The sequence below is a fragment of the Podarcis vaucheri genome (assembly GCF_965113315.1).
Source record: "Podarcis vaucheri genome assembly, chromosome: 4".
In the NCBI taxonomy this organism is placed as follows: domain Eukaryota; kingdom Metazoa; phylum Chordata; class Lepidosauria; order Squamata; family Lacertidae; genus Podarcis; species Podarcis vaucheri.
Window position 1 is genome coordinate 36,246,931 of NC_138762.1, and position 16,448 is coordinate 36,263,378.

Here is a 16,448-nt window from a genome sequence, read left to right on the forward strand (position 1 = left end):
GTGATCTGACGGTGAGTTTGGGGTAGCCCAATGCAAAAATCCTGAGGATCCATGTGGATCCGTGCATTGTAACCACGTTTTTGCACCACTGCAGCCCCAGGCAACAGTGGGTGCGTGATTTTTTTGGTGCAAGCTGTAGCCATGGGCATGCTATGTGATCTGATGGTGAATTTGGGGTGAACCAGTGCAAAAATCCTGAGGGTCCATGTGGATCCATGCTTTGTAACCATATTTTAAGTGGGGAGGGAAGGAAAAGCACTCAAGGGACAGGGAACACGCGTGGGGTGGGTAGAGAAGGATGCTGTTAATAATGCAGAAGAGGGGTATAAGAGGAGAAGGCTCTTATAAGAGGAGTGGGGAGGAGAGAGAGACAGAGAGCCTGCTTGAAAAATCTTTGCTGCTATTTAGCGAGTGGGGAGGAGAGACAGAGAGCCTGCTTGAAAAATCTTTGCTGTTATTTAGCGAGTGGGGAGGAGAGAGAGACAGAGAGCCTGCTTGAAAAAACGTTGCTGCTATTTAGCGAGTGGGGAGGAGAGAGAGAGACAGAGAGCCTGCTTGAAAAATATTTGCTGTTATTTAGCGAGTGGGGAGGAGAGAGAGAGAGAGCCTGCTTGCTTTAAAGGAGCCAACCGGACAGGAGCCGCTTACACTTGTGTAAGCGGCTCCTCTCCTCTCCCGCTTTGCTCCTTTAAAGCAAGCAGGCTCTCTGTCTCTCTCTCCTCCTCACTCAGCGGCTCTTCTCCCTCTTTGCTGTTTCAAAGCGAGCCACAGAGGAGGAAAGTAAGGGGAACCATGGATCCTCTGCTCACGACTACAGCAGATCACCCCGCCATTCGTAGGCATTCGCTGCATAACACACACAGACATTTCCCCTTACTTTCTAGGAGGGAAAAAGTAAGTGTTATGGTGCGAAAAATACAGTAACTAGAGAAGCATTTCCCAACCTTGGGTCCCATATGCTATTAGACTACCACTCCCATAGCCAGCAGGGGCAGCAATAATGGATAATGGGAGTGGTAGTCCAACATCATCTGGGGACCCAAGGTTGTGAAAGACTGTACTAGAGGATCGGAGCCTGATCCAAGGGATATTCACTTGGCACCTAGAGAGAGACGGGCAATGAAGCTTATCCCTCTCCTATACCAGCAGGGTTGGAGTACTGGATCAAGCTGGTGGCTGGATCCTTACTTCCCAAACCCCACAGGGTCACTTTGACAAGCATGTGGAACCATTTCTTTTGCAGACTGGCTTGACAGTGTCAGGGGACAGATTATCAGGCTCGTGTGCCAGAAGTTCCCCACTGCTGTGCTATAGGACCATCTGCTTCCAACAGTCTTGAAGGAAGAAGTCGGATGACAGTAATGTAGCATTCTAGACTCCCAAACTGGAAAAAATATGGTACTTACCTTTGCACTTCAATTGTCCCCATAGTTTCATATGCAAAGTCACATTTGTTATCAATTTCAATGGCTTTGCTTATAAGTTCCAAACCTTTATCTAAATCCTGCTTCCACTGAAGTTGAAGTAAACTGCAATAAAAACAATTGCAGGCCTAAGTGAATTGTATGAAAACAACAGACCTAACATAATAGCATTCTAAGAAAGAAAATACAGTCTGAAAAAGTAAAGAGCCCTACAGTCAAGTAGGCTCTGGATCCAAGTCAGATGTAGTCATTTACATATACAGTGGTACCTTGGTTTGCAAACGTTTTGGATTACAAACACGTCAAACACGGTGTGTGTCCCAGTTTGCAAACGTTTTTTGGATTACAACCCCTTTTTTTGGATTACGAACAAATTATTTTTGGAAGCCCCATTGGTGAAAGCACACCTTGGGTTACAACTTGTTTTGGTTTACAAACGGACCTCTGGAACGGATTATGGTTGTACACCAAGGTACTACTGTATACCTTTTGTGACTATATGATTGACAAAATAGAGGCTGGATTCTATTTAAACATGCCAACTTTTGTCTTTGTCGACAGCACAGCTGGATTCAAATCAGGTGAGAGTTCTTGGACAGAAATCCAACTGTAACTGTTGAAGGCAGAAGGTGAAACATTAAGCCTCTCTATCAGTTCAATCGCACCTTTCAATCCAGCACATACCAAGCAGTGTGTCCCTACCACAAGGCTCCAATTAGAATGAATCAGTTTTCCACCCTTCAGCCCTCTCTGCAATCCCGCATACGTTTCAAGAAGAGGGGGAAAGATAAAACTAGCAACAACAATTATTTCACTTCTTCTACTGGGAGCATCCCATAAGCAGAGCTCCGTTCATGGGAACTCTGGATCCAACCCGATAATATCACTATACCTTTAAAACATTTTAATGTTACATTATTACCACCAATAAAGTGAGCTTTCCAGAAAATTGTGGATTGGAATTTTCCCCAAAATATTTACAGCTGCCCTTAAATGCTGGAGATATGATTTAGCATGTTTGACTTTCATTTAGTAAAACAAAATTACAAGAAGCATGTCTTACTAATTTAATATGTTGCATAAATATCTGAGTAGATTTTCCAGTAGCAAGGAGCTGAAATATGTGATTAGGAAACAATAGAAGTCTAAGTAGTGTGATTTTAATTCAATATTCAAACAAACTCAAAGCTTCACTTGGAAATTTTTATTGAAATGAGTATGTGTATCAATACTTTTAAAATACACATAACTACTCAATAGCATATTTGATTTCAGTGGAAGGGTTCGATGTGGAGGCACTGTTAACATTGTTATTTTACTATGCCTGAAAAGTTGCACATATACATACTTAGGATTATTTATTCCGTCACTAGTACTACATAAAACTAAGTGGAACATTTTAACTAGAAGTGGAAATTTTTCCACGCCACGTCCATTTACTAGGGAAGGATTTTATCCCTCTATGTCACCCACCTGATGGAACAGCTTCCATCAGTGTAATGGAGAGCAAAGAAGTTTTCAATGATTCTCCTCCATCCAATATAACCTGCTTAAGAGTCCCTTAACCTTCTGGACCACAGGCTGGAGCACAAGAGGAACAGGTCATCCAAAACTGCTTCAATCCCCATTTTGTTAACAGAAGCTTTACCATCAGTTGAGCAACAGAACTGGATAGAACCCATTATCTTTTTAGACAGATTATTTCAGATCTAAAATTTAGGAGATGCTTTCACACATACAATAAACCACAAAAGCGGACCTGCAGGTAAGTCATAAATGTAGCAAGCAAGTACAGTACTTACCCTTTATGAACATAAGTAGTAGCATTATCTGGCTCAAGATCAATACATTTATCGTACATTTCATCAGCTTTGCCAAATTGCTGCTGATCTGTTAATGCCTGTATGAATAAACATAATTGAATAATGAAAGAAGATGTAGTTTAAAGATTAAGTTCCCATTCTCGTATACCTCTCCAAAAATAAGTGGCATATACTAGCCCAACCTGTTAGCACATGAAGTATTAAGAAGTATTATTTATTGAGTTAGTTCATGATAATACACAATTTTTTCACAACTGAAGAGAAACATATACCTGGGCATATAGTGCATAGCCTTCAGCACATCTCGGGAATTTTTTAATAACATCTTCGAAGCCTTTCATTGCCGACTGTACTTGTAAAGCGTTATTTCCAGTATAGGCTTGACGATACTGTTAAAAAACAACAAGTGACTATGTAAAAAATAAAAACATGACAGAAAACTAATTTATTGTCATCTAACCTCCAAGCAATAAGTAATACATTCTTAAATGTAAACCATCAACTTCCTGAAAGCGAAACAGTATTTTGACAAAATATTTGACTGCTTGACGGTAAAATCCTAATAAAACCCCATATACTTACCAATGCAAAGCATTTCTGTGCTTGTGCCAAGGCAGAATCTGGCCGCAAACGGATACATTCATCAAAATCTTCTACAGCATCTTCAACTTGGTCAAGCAGAATTTTTAGCTAACACAAAGAAAGAAGTATGAGCAAAGCTCTGCATGCTGTACAAGGAAAAGTCAATGCCACTGATAGAAATACCAGAAAAAAATCATTCCACACTCTAATTACCAGGGAAGATAGGCCTACTCCAATTAGAAAATATATTTTACATGGGTAATATCTAACCAGCTGCCTAGTACTTGTCTCTTGTTTACAGCAAGTTTAGCATCCATCCCCATTTAACACTAATCTTGCACTTCTCTCCAGTTGCTTACTTTTTAGCAGTTAAGAGATATTTAAGAACTACTCAAATATCACAGCACAGTTGTCAATCTCTCTCTCGCTAATATTCTGTAAAAATATACTCTATAACTATCTATCTATATGTTACAGAGTATCTGATTTTGAAGGGGAAATATTCAAAACAACTCCTACCTACTACTAACTATCCCTGGATTATCACTTTACATTCTACTATTTTAATATTATATAGATATTTGCATTGGTATGTATGCCACCCTAGAATCCCTTTGTGGATGAAGGTATGGGTGGGAAATTTAATAATAAGTAAAATAAATACCTGCCCTCTGTGATGGTAAACATCTGCATTCTGAGGATCAATATCGGCAGCCATATTAAAATCTTGAGTAGAGAGCATAGGTTGTTGTTGTTGCATATACATACTGCCTCGCTTGATGAGGGCATTAGCACGAAGCTGTTAAAAGGAATAATGGAAATTATAGCTGCCAGCTAAAAAGTCTTTTCAGAGTTTTAGGCTGCGTTAGTCATCCCACTTACCTGGGAGTAAGCCCCAAGGAATTAAATGGTACTTACTTCTGAGTAGACATAATTAGGACTGCAGCCCAAGTTCTGATAGCATAGTTTTGAACAATCAGTCATGGAGCCCTAAACCTGGGTAGTATTTGCAATCTGAACATGATACTGAACAAAATTACTACCGTTTAAACTGTTAAAAAACCCCAAACAAGGCTTAAAGTAGGCCATGACAGTTACAGGAAGACAAATATCCTAGATCCAGAGAACTGAATTGGGTGCCCAGCTAAAATTGGATTCTTTGTTCTTCATTCCTCCCATAACACAGGGATAGTCATATTATATTGAAGACCCAGGCACCCTTGTCATGAACTGGTATTTCTCTTACTCCTGCAATTTAAGTTTCATATAGCCCTGGCATGGGGAACCTTTGGGCCTCCAGGTGTTGCTCAACTAAAACTCTCATAAGCTCCAGCAAGCAAGGCCAATAACCAGCAATGATGGGAGTTGTAGTTCAGAAACATCAGGAGGGCCAAAGGTTCCACATGCCTGATATACCCTAAGGCAGTAAATACATATGGTGGCTCATGGCCAATCAGTGGTTAATAGAAACTTTGTGAGCAGTTTGTCAGGAAATGGTTATGCAGGGTTTCACTTCCTGGTTAGGTTTCACTTCCTGGTTAGGAGTCAGAAGTGCTTTAGATGTCTGAAGCAAAGATGCAATTTATGGCCAGGTCTCCTTGGCCAAAAATTTGAAATTCGCCCATTTCTAGGATAATTTTGTTTAATGTCTGTCACACAATGGGCGAAAGTAAATATTGGGCAATGTATAATGCCAATCCTATGCTTGCAAGGAACTGAAGGGGAGAAAAGGCCGGCAATATGCTTAATTCTTAGTCTACCACTTTTCCTCTGTATATGCTCTCTACCCCCACCCCCAGGGTAGTGGTAATAATTTTCAACATTCACTTTTTTCAATAAGTGAATGTTGAAAATTATTACCACTACCCTGGGGGTGGGGGTAGAGGGCATATACAGAGGAAAAGTGGTGGACTAAGAATTAAGCATATTAAGCCATCACACTTGAATCCTCAAAAGGCATAGTAATGACAATATGTTCTTAAAGAAATGGGAGTGCCTGATCACCTCATCTGTCTCCTGAGATATCTCTATGTGGGACAAGAAGCTACAGATAGAACTGGATATGGAACAACTGACTGGTTCAAAATTGGGAAAGGAGTACGGCAAGGCTGTATATTGTCTCCTTGCTTATTTAACTTATATGCAGAATTCATCATGCGAAAGGCTGGGCTGGATGAATCCCAAGCCGGAATTAAGATCGCCGGAAGAAATATCAACAACCTCAGATATGCAGATGACACAACCTTGATGGCAGAAAGTGAGGAGGAATTAAAGAACCTTTTAATGAGGGTGAAAGAGGAGAGCGCAAAATATGGTCTGAAGCTCAACATCAAAAAAACGTAGATCATGGCCACTGGGCCCATCACCTCCTGGGAAATAGAAGGGGAAGAAATGGAGGCAGTGAGAGGTTTTACTTTCTTGGGCTCCATGATCACTGCAGACGGTGACAGCAGTCACGAAATTAAAAGACGCCTGCTCCTTGGGAGAAAGGCGATGGCAAACCTAGACATCTTAAAAAGCAGAGACATCACCTTGCCAACAAAGGTCCGTATAGTTAAGGCCATGGTTTTCCCAGTAGTGATGTATGGAAGTGAGAGCTGGACCATAAAGAAAGCTGATCGCCGAAGAATTGATGCTTTTGAATTATGGTGCTGGAGGAGACTCTTGAGAGTCCCATGGACTGCAAGAAGATCAAACCTATCCATTCTTAAGGAAATCAGCCCTGAGTGCTCACTGGAAGGACAGATCGTGAAGCTGAGGCTCCAATACTTTGGCCACCTCATGAGAAGAGAAGACTCCCTGGAAAAGACCTGATGTTGGGAAAGATGGAGGGCACAAGGAGAAGGGGACGACAGAGGACAAGATGGTTGGACAGTGTTCTCGAAGCTACAAACATGAGTCTGACCAAACTGCGAGAGGCAGTGGAAGACAGGAGTGCCTGGCGTGCTCTGGTCCATGGGGTCACGAAGAGTCGGACACGACAAAACGACTAAACAACAACAATGACAATATGTACTGGCTGAGGTCAGGTAAGAAGCAACATAGTTACTTATATATTCTAGTCAACAGCAGAATCACAGAAATAGATGAACAGAATATCACTGCTTCATCAACTGCAAAACATTTCAGGAAAATAAACACATTCATCACTCACCTTTACATTGGCATCTTCCATACCAATAACCTGATTCAGATCAGGTTTGGCAGCATTTGCATTACCAATAAGCAGGTAGAATGTAGCTCTTAATAGTAAAGCTTCTGCCATATATTTTCCTTTAGCCTCAATTTCTTTAGTACACTCACTAATTATTTTGTCATAGTTTTCTTCTTCCATATATTTCTTTGCCTTTAAATAGCCAGAGCTGAAAATAACATGCATAGAGGTCATTAATGGACAGTGAAGAATTCTCCCTAGTTCTAATAAAAAAATATGGAGAAGGCATTTTGGGTGGTATCACCGGCTATACATTAACTCACAAACCAATTGGTCCAAAATATCCTATTCCTCATCAATCCATCTTTTAAATTTTCAAATATGCAAATTAATAATTTACTTGGGTGTTATCAGAACTATTTCAACAGACAGCACATATTAAAGCACACAATCAAATAACAGATAAATGTTCAAAAATGTTTCAAGAATTTATCTTAAAAAAAGGTTTCAGTATCCCAAGTATTCTGACTTTGTAAGGTGGTGATGGCCTTGAAACTAATGGTTTGAGTAACCTCCAGTTCAGAATGTTCATGTGTCCCGATTGACTGGTTGAATCAAATGCGCACGCGCACACACACACACACACACACCACTCTTCAATGTGTAGCTTATGGTGCCATTCCTTTGCTATCTATGACCCATCTTCAGCAAAACTGAACACTCGAATTAACAGCATGTGCATTTGACATTCTCTTGAAACTGAACAACTGTCACTTCTCTTTTTGTATGCTCTCATACTCAAGTATCAAAAGAATAATTTCTGCTGCTCAGAAAATAAAATGTTGGTTTTATTTATTTAAAAGTCTTTAATACTACCCTTTATTTAATACTAGCTTTCAACAACAAAATTCTCAGGTAGCTATCAGAAATGAAGCTAAATACAAACCTTTGTTCTAGTAATACCTGAGATTTAACCTCTAATCCCACTTTTTGCACATTTATAAACCAAAGTGGCTTTGGGTATTCCTTCCATAATAAAGAAGCATTTGTTTTTAAAAAGTAATAAATGTTTTTGCTTATTGTTTAAATTTATACATTTTCTTTTTGCACATATGCCCAACACTCTGAAAATGATTCTCCTCCTGCACTACAAACATATTCTACAGTATCAGGCAAGTTGGTAGTGTACAGCTAGGGCAAACTTAAGCCATGTTCTAAGCAATTATTTTCCTTACAGATTTTCAAAGCTGAAAATATACAGCACCATGCATTTTACCTTTCTTATAAAGCATGCTTTAGAAACATAATGGTTTGTTCTACTTAATTCTAAGAAAATGTCACTTTCTGTGTACTTCTTGGATCAATACCTATCTTTCTGACTCAGTGGACCACCGCAGAGGGAGGTGTATACCTAATATTCCTGATGACTTAAGCCAAGGAAAGAATCATAAAAGCGATGCAAAATGTCATGCTCCTTCATCCCAGCCTTCTTTCTTTCACTCTTTCCTCCTGCTAGCTCTAGCCATGATAAAGTGTTGTGATGGTACCAACTATAACCAGGCTTCAATTAATGCCTAACTAGAATTTGAAGATAGTAAAAAACAAATCCTGGTTAATATTAACTGTGTCTGACCCACAGAAGTAGGGAAGCAAATACGCATTTGTCACAATGCTAATATTTTAAGCACAGTTAAAGCAACATCAGGATAATTATGTCCAGATAAGTCCACAGATCAGTCTCCATATCCGAGCACTGGAAAATGCACAACCTAACATCATTTTTTAAAAAAAGGTATGGGGGGGGGGGAAGATCCTGGAAATTACAGGCTGGTTACTGGTGGAATGTATTGTTAAAGATGAAATAACCAAGCATATAGAAAAACAAGGCTTGCTGAAGTAGAACCAGGATGCCTTCTGCTAGGATAAGACCTGTCTCACTAAACTATTAAGAGTTCTTTGAGTGTGTAAGGAATTATATAGGTCCTCTTACAGATCACAAATTCGTTAAGTAAAAGGAAGAAGAGAGTTGGAATAAATGGGCTGTTCTCCCAATAGAGGAATGTAGGAAGCAGAGTCCCACAAGGGACTTGTGCTTTTTAACTTGTTCATAAACAGCCTAGAGTTACTGCACTGTTCTTTGACCGTAATAAGAAATTAGTTACTTACTTACTAGCCTAGAGTTAAGGGTGAGAAGTGAGGTGGCCAAGTTTGCTTTTGATATTAAGTTGCTCAGGGTCATAACAATAACAAAAATGTGAAAAGAGGATTAGACAAATTAATGAAGGATGAGACTCTCCTGCTATTGTGCTCAGGGCCTGCTTCTGGCCTTCCAATATGCATCTGGTTGGCCCTTCTATAAATGTCTATCCAGTATAAGTTAACAAGAAACTAACAACAAAACCAAATACCAGCTTCCAAGTTGAGGATAAAGGTAAAGGTAAAGGAACCCCTGACCATTAGGTCCAGTCGTGGCTGACTCTGGGGTTGCAGCGCTCATCTCGCTTTACTGGCCGAGGGAGCCGGTGTACAGCTTCCGGGTCATGTGGCCAGCATGACTAAACTGCTTCTGGTGAACCAGAGCAGTGCACGGAAACACCGTTTACCTTCCCGCCAGAACAGTACCTATTTATCTACTTGCACTCTGACGTGCTTTCGAACTGCTAGGTTGGCAGGAGCAGGGACCAAGCAACGGGAGCTCACCCTGTCGCGGGGATTCGAACCACCAACCTTCTGATGGGCAAGTCCTAGGCTCTGTGGTTTAACCCACAGCACCACCCAAGTCCCTAAGTTGAGGATAGAGACATTTAATTACACTCTTATCCAATGATAGAAATGAAAACTATTATTATCATTAAAAACAAGCAGCAGCAAACATTAATTGGGGGTGACCCCATTTCCACAAAAAGGTGAAAATGTTTTGCGAGTCTTAAAGTCGCACACCCTCTTTTTAAGAAAGGAAATCATGTTACATACCTTCCTACAACATTGCTACAAATCACTTCTTGCTCACTGTCACATCTACCCATCAACCATACCTTATTACAAAATCACACACCCTTACACACAAATACATTAGCTAGTAACCTGTTACTCTGTGTAGGTGCCACAAGCAAAAGGTAAGCTGGTCCTCACACTGGATGCAGACTCCTACTACTGGAAGGAATGTAAGCACTAGCTTTATTTAAATTTTCCTGTTTAATTATATGTGTTACCACAGCAAAACTCCAGTTATAAAGATGCAGAACAGACAATGATGAATACTAGAAAACCGAAAATTTACTCAATTAAGTTTATCATTTACTTACTTTTCTTTTATGACAGAGGCTTCTCCTTCTTTATCTTTATCTTCATCAGATTTCTCTCCCCTAAGAAGTGGTTGGGAGATAATGTCATCCGTGAAAGAGCTGAAGTATGATTTGATAAATTGTGGTGAAGGCATCAGAGGTTCTCTGTTCTGAAATAAGATGAGACAGTGTTGGTTCAAATGCCATTTCTAATTTTTTTTTATCAGTCAATGGCAAGTAACTAATCCAACTGAAATTAGCACACAATTTAATTACACTTTTAAAAAAATGATTTCTGGTTCAATTTCTAAGTGCAGTTTAAGTGCTGGTGGCAGCCTATGAAGTACAAAACAGTCTGGCCAGGGTTTTTGAAGCACTATTCCTTCCTTATCAGCCTGCTAATTCTTTTTCCATCTTCATGAAGACCCTTCTTCTATTCACACACCTAAATTAAGGGGGTGTTAATGAGGGTGTTAATGAGGGTGCTAATTCCCACTTGAGAATACTCTTTCATGGAAAATCTGGATGAACACTATGCTGTTATTAATATTCCAGGTCAGGAGGACTATTTTCCTATAATATTGATACAACTGCTGATGTCTTGCTGGTTTACCAAGATTACTGGTATTGTAGTTGATTCCTTGCTACTGAAACTGATAATTAAACTATCTACAACACATTATCCTACTGAAACCAAAGTATGTCCAACATAAATAAGACATACCTCCATTTCCCTTCCCTTCCTGTTTTTCTTATGTTTATTTTTAAATAATAAGCTGTTTAGGGTAGGAACCTGGTTTTTGTTCTTTGTGGAGAGCCATGTATATACCCGGAACATGGTTGTTTTTTGGCATGTTATGCAGAAAAAGAAGGATAAATATCGTAAAGTATCTGACTTATGGACTTGCTGCTTCTATTGCCTGTATCGGCTACTCCCACTGTGGTTATCAGCAATCCTTACTTTCACTAGGACCAGTTTTCAAATCACTTCACACTTGCTGTAAAAACCATTAGCACAGCTTTATTCTTGTAACCACCACCAAATGGCAGGTGTGTTACTATCACAACCAATATTGAAAACATACCTTATATTTTTCTTTGGCCTTTTCTTTCCCAAGAAGCTTAAGAACTTTATCAGCTAGCAACATACTTTGCTGATTTTGAAAGCCTTCTAAAATGCACACTGCAGTGACATCTGGGGATTATAAACAGAAAACAATGATATGAATTATGATTTCTTTAATCCTTGAAAAACTTTATAGCCAGTTGCCACAATGTACATTTTATCCCTCTGAACACATGACTTATACATAACCCTCTTTGCAGCCAAGGATTTTGAAAATAAACTTATATTCTTTTGCTGAATTCAAACAACTTCTGCATCTTTAACTTTAAAGTACAACATACTCACCTTCTAAACATTCTTTCTTATTGTCTAGTTTCTCATGTGCCTTTGCACGCCTGAAGAGGGCTTTTATGTATCTGGGATTTAGCTCAACTGCCTTTGTACAGTCTTGTGCTACCTCTTTCCATTTTTGCTGTAAATAGAAGAATAACCAGTTACAAATAAGCCATTTTCTCAAAGGAAAAAAATTACAGGAGATTTCTACCACTTTTAACACTGCAATCTAGTATGCTTTAATAGTGTTTAGTCCAAAATGATCTTATCTTCAGATTCTGCTCTAGATTTAAGTTACAAATCCATCAATGCAAGCCTATGCTTGTTTACTCAAGAGCTAAGTCCCAGTGTGCTCTACGCAACTTACTCCCAGGTTGATGTGTTTAGGATTACAGAAAATGGTTACAACTACAGAGTAGTCTTACTAAAGTATTAGTAAACAGTTTGACCATAAAGCATATGAATTTTTCGCTCTCAAAGCAGCATCTTGGAGACAGATGTCTGGGAAAGCAAAGAGCAGAAGCAGCCAGTCAAAAATGAAACTGGGAAACTCTGCAACCCAATAAGAAAATGAGTGTGTGCATTCTAAAACAAGATTTTCTAAAAAGAGATACAGCTGGTAGGAAGCAGTATTCAAAGCCTAGTGAAATCAAGACCTGGTACTGTACTATTCAAGCCCGAATAATGCAAATAAAGAAGAAATACTTCTAATAAGCATGTTTCTAAGTATCTTATTAAAGGTAAGTTTGCTACTGCAACTAAATTTAATGCAATCCTCCCACTATGATTCTTATACTCAGAACTAAGACCACTATGTTCCATGGGGCTTATTCCCTTGTAAATGTGTGTAAGAATTCAGGCTTGGGCAGATTGTTTGCTGGAGAGGTAAGCTTTCAAATAGACAAACAACATTTATCCTGCTTGCAAATTTCTTATCAGTTTCTGTCAAAAAGGTTTGCCATCTCACCTAGTCACACTACCGTATTTTTCGCTCTATAGGACGCACCGGACCATAGGAGGGGGAGAACAGGGGGAATTTTTTTTTCTTGTTCTCCCCCTCTAAAACAAGGTGTGTTCAAGGTGCATTCACCCGAGCTTGTGGGGCTGGCGGTGGGGAGAAGTGCTGCTTTCCCCCACCGCCAGCCTCAAAGATCCCTGAAGCCTTTGGAGCGCAGCGTCCCGCTGCCCTGCAGAGGCTTTGCGCGCAGCCGTCCCCAAGCTAGAAGAGCGAGACAGAGCCCTCCGTCTCGCTGTTCTGGCTTGGGAACAGCCTTCCTAGCTTCTGCAGGGCAGCGGGGTGAAGGCACTGCAGAGGCTTTGCGCGCAGCCATCCACAAGCTAGAACAGCGAGATGGAGCGCTCCGCAGCGCTCCATCTCCCTGTTCTGGCTTTGGGCTTATCCGTGCAGCCTGCATTCGCTCTATAGGACCCACACACATTTCCTCTTATTTTTGGAGGGGAACAAGTGCGTCCTATAGAGTGAAAAATACGGTAATTACTGGATTTGAAATTCAGTACTACTGTAATTCATAAATTCAATGTGTTAATACATTTTTCAGTTTGGTCATTAGCGCATTGCAAATAAAAATGGAAATATAAATTTATCAGCTTTAAAAGTTTTGAGTATGGAGAGCAGTATATTTATTAATTTTCTAGAGCAGCATTAGGACAAAAGTAAATATAGTTTGCAGAATACAGAAACAGTAGAGCAAGCTGACAAACACAGAGAGTAACCAGTATTTAATCAGAAATGTAAGTTATGGAAGTTTAGGAATCTAGCACTCCAAGAAACAGTGTCATCTTTAAAACCAAGAGAATCTCAGGTTCCATTTCAAATACACAGTCAGGCAACTGGGAATGTTATAATCTGTATAAGTCTTTAGGAGATGCAACACAGCCATGTGTGAATCCTGCAATTCAGAACTTCCAAACCACAAAACTCACGAGTTTCATTTGGCTGTTCAAATTTAGCCTAGCAAGGCAGGATATGCCCAAGACCTTTGCTGCCTCTTCCATGCAAATGGGGAACAAGTGAGACAGCTTCAGTTAACCACAGCTTCATGTGTGAACTGGGAAACTATGGTTAATGGCTCCCAAACAAGCCAGGATTTGTTATCCAACTTTAAACTATGGTTTAATATATTCACTTGTTTGGAAGGCATTAACCAGTTTCCCAGTTTGTATTTATCATGAAGCAATAGTTAACTTCTCCTTCATGGTTTGTTTCCCTGCTCACATGAAGAGGATGTGTCTGAGTGCATGGAACTCATGCATATCCTGGATTCTTAAGTCTGAATTTGATCATGAAAACAAGGTCTATGTGCTGCTTCTCCCTACCAAGGAATTGCAAACAACAAGAGGCACTTGTGAATTAGAAGAATTTTAAACTTCTGCATGTGTGGAGTTTAATGCCTAGGGGACTAGAACAAATAAAATGTTTAAACATACAAAGAAGCAGGTGAAGTCTATATTAATAATGTTTGTATTTAAGATACATACCAGTTGCTCATATGCTGCAGCTCTGTTCTGATAAAAAGTAGAAAGGTCAGCATTTTTCTCAGGCGGACATAAACTGATGGCTTCGGTATAGCACTGAATGGCTTGCTCATATTTCCCAGCTTTAAAATATTTGTTGCCTTTGTTCTTTGCTGCTTGGGCTCTATCAAGAGGGCTCTGGAAAAAAACATATATTCACCATTCATACATATTTTGAAAATATGAAAGGGCGGTCTTAATAAAACTTTAAAGTGTCCAAAACCACCTTATAGAAACTGAGATATCAAAACTAGGAGCTAAACAGCACCTTAAACCTAGGTTATGGGCGCAACAACAGAATGTCTAGGAACATTTTTTAATAACAAGAATACAAAGCTGAAAATGAATGAACTGCAGCTAAAATATTATGTTCATTTTTCACACAGTCCTTCCCCTGCCCACCCCCTATATATTCTTAAGAGGGTCTCTTCTGCAGTCTTCAGAGAGTATCTGGAAGTGGGGAGGCAGCAAAAGGTCCTCTTTTCCTTCCACTCTGCAGTTTTAATCTGAAATCTTAGGCGCAGTGCTGTACTGAGCTCAGAAACTGCTCACGCTAATGAAATTCCGTAGCAAAATGCGTGTAGAAAAATGGGAGTTTTGAACACTGATGGGGGCTGATCACAAGAAAGCCACTATTTTATAAAGATGCTTCTATAGGTAAACATAATGCAGCATTCAAAATGTGGCAAAGATTTAAACATTTTCCCCGCCTTTATTTAGAGCAATCTATATATAGAGCATCTTTAGAGGAGGCCTATATGAATCTCAGCTATGTATGTTTATAAGATGATGTGCATAAAAGGCTGCCACAGCTGCCAGCTGAGAGGAATGTTTAAAATATTTCCCTAGCTTATGAAAGATTTGTGGTGTAGTTCTTGCTACCAATTTAAACATAAACATACATTAAACATACTCTATCACACTAAGATTATTATTTTAATAAAGAAAATAGAAGTAGGAGATAAGCCTCTTTTTATTACAAGCACAGGAAGGCAATATAGCTTACACATGTATCTCCTTTCAAGTCCAAGAGAATACACAACTTAAGAGAGAAGACTGTTATGGTCACTGAACATTCTGTGATGCTTCTTGCTTCCTAATAGTTATGAGTGACCAGTTGATACTTGCACAATGACAGCTAACAAGACAGCCTTCATGCTTTCCTGTTGACTTGGAACCTATGACAAGCCTTTGAAAGGCAACATTCCCCAACTAGAAAGGAGGCACTAAGAGAAATTCGTGTTAGTTTGAACTTTAAATTTGGACTCCTAGAGAGGCAGACAAGAGAGCTGAGTTTAAGCTGGAGTTGACTAGAACTGGGTTCAGTCTTGGAGCTGAGTGAACTAGTTATTCTCTGGGAATCTCAGGCATGACCAGCAGCTATATTACTAGCTTGCTTGCTTCCATAATGCTTTGCTTATTTTTTGTAAACTAAAAACCAAGTATTTATAGGATACCATGTATCTCTAGGGTTTTTTTTTTTTTTTTTTGATAAATAAAACACTTAACTCTGTAGCACTGAACCTAGACAATTCTCTGCTCAAGGAAATGAGATGTGTGTTGAGGATGTTACTATGGACTTTTATTATTAAACTGCTCAATGTACAACCAATGTGGTGACATAATTACATTCTCATTTGCAGCAATAACTAAGAATACATCTTCAAACACTATGAATTTTGTTTATTTCTAAGGGGTCAAGTGGAAGAATTGACTTCTTCAAAATTAATGTTTTTAAAATTAAGACTCCTAGTCCTGGGGGTATAACCTATTTCAATGGTAAAATTTACATTATGGCCTCAATCCAAAGCTTTGTGGATTCCTTTGCAAACACAAGAACTTCAAACATGAAGCAGGCACAGGGCTGTATTGCATGACTTAGAAAATCATGTTGCTCACAATGGAGAATCCCTACAAGCATGCAAAATATCCTCTTAATTTCTACATTGAAAGAAAACACATCATAACAGAAATGTTAATAATTGAGACATTAGTTGCTAGCAGATGAAATCTGTACTTCCTGTACAAAACTGCTCAAGTGCCATAATAGAGACTTAACGTCATTTAGTCTTGCAAAGGCTGTTTGAATAGCACTTTATGATTACTACCTTGTCTCTCAAACACAAACTCCCTAAATGAGATAATGCAGAAGAGTATATTTGTTCATTTGTAAAGAAAACTATGGTAAAACCAAGCTGATAAAAAGGTTTGTGGTAAAAAGTAAACACTAAAGGAATGTGCATTGGT

At 39.3% G+C, this 16,448-nt stretch overlaps 1 protein-coding gene across 4 annotated transcripts in view; it reads right to left on the reverse strand.

Moving 5' to 3' along the window:
* Positions 1-16,448, reverse strand: part of TOMM70 (translocase of outer mitochondrial membrane 70) — a gene marked incomplete at its 5' end in the record, with an annotated part of 41,738 nt that overhangs the window by 6,744 nt on the left and 18,546 nt on the right. For all 4 annotated transcript variants that reach the window (XM_082221009.1, XM_082221007.1, XM_082221008.1 and 1 more), the window contains 10 exons: positions 1,407-1,529; positions 3,227-3,324; positions 3,520-3,636; positions 3,830-3,937; positions 4,494-4,628; positions 6,984-7,191; positions 10,289-10,437; positions 11,353-11,462; positions 11,679-11,805; positions 14,166-14,339. In XM_082221009.1, the coding sequence (XP_082077135.1) occupies positions 1,407-1,529; positions 3,227-3,324; positions 3,520-3,636; positions 3,830-3,937; positions 4,494-4,628; positions 6,984-7,191; positions 10,289-10,437; positions 11,353-11,462; positions 11,679-11,805; positions 14,166-14,339 (1,349 nt within the window). The remainder of the gene's footprint in view (positions 1-1,406; positions 1,530-3,226; positions 3,325-3,519; positions 3,637-3,829; positions 3,938-4,493; positions 4,629-6,983; positions 7,192-10,288; positions 10,438-11,352; positions 11,463-11,678; positions 11,806-14,165; positions 14,340-16,448) is intronic.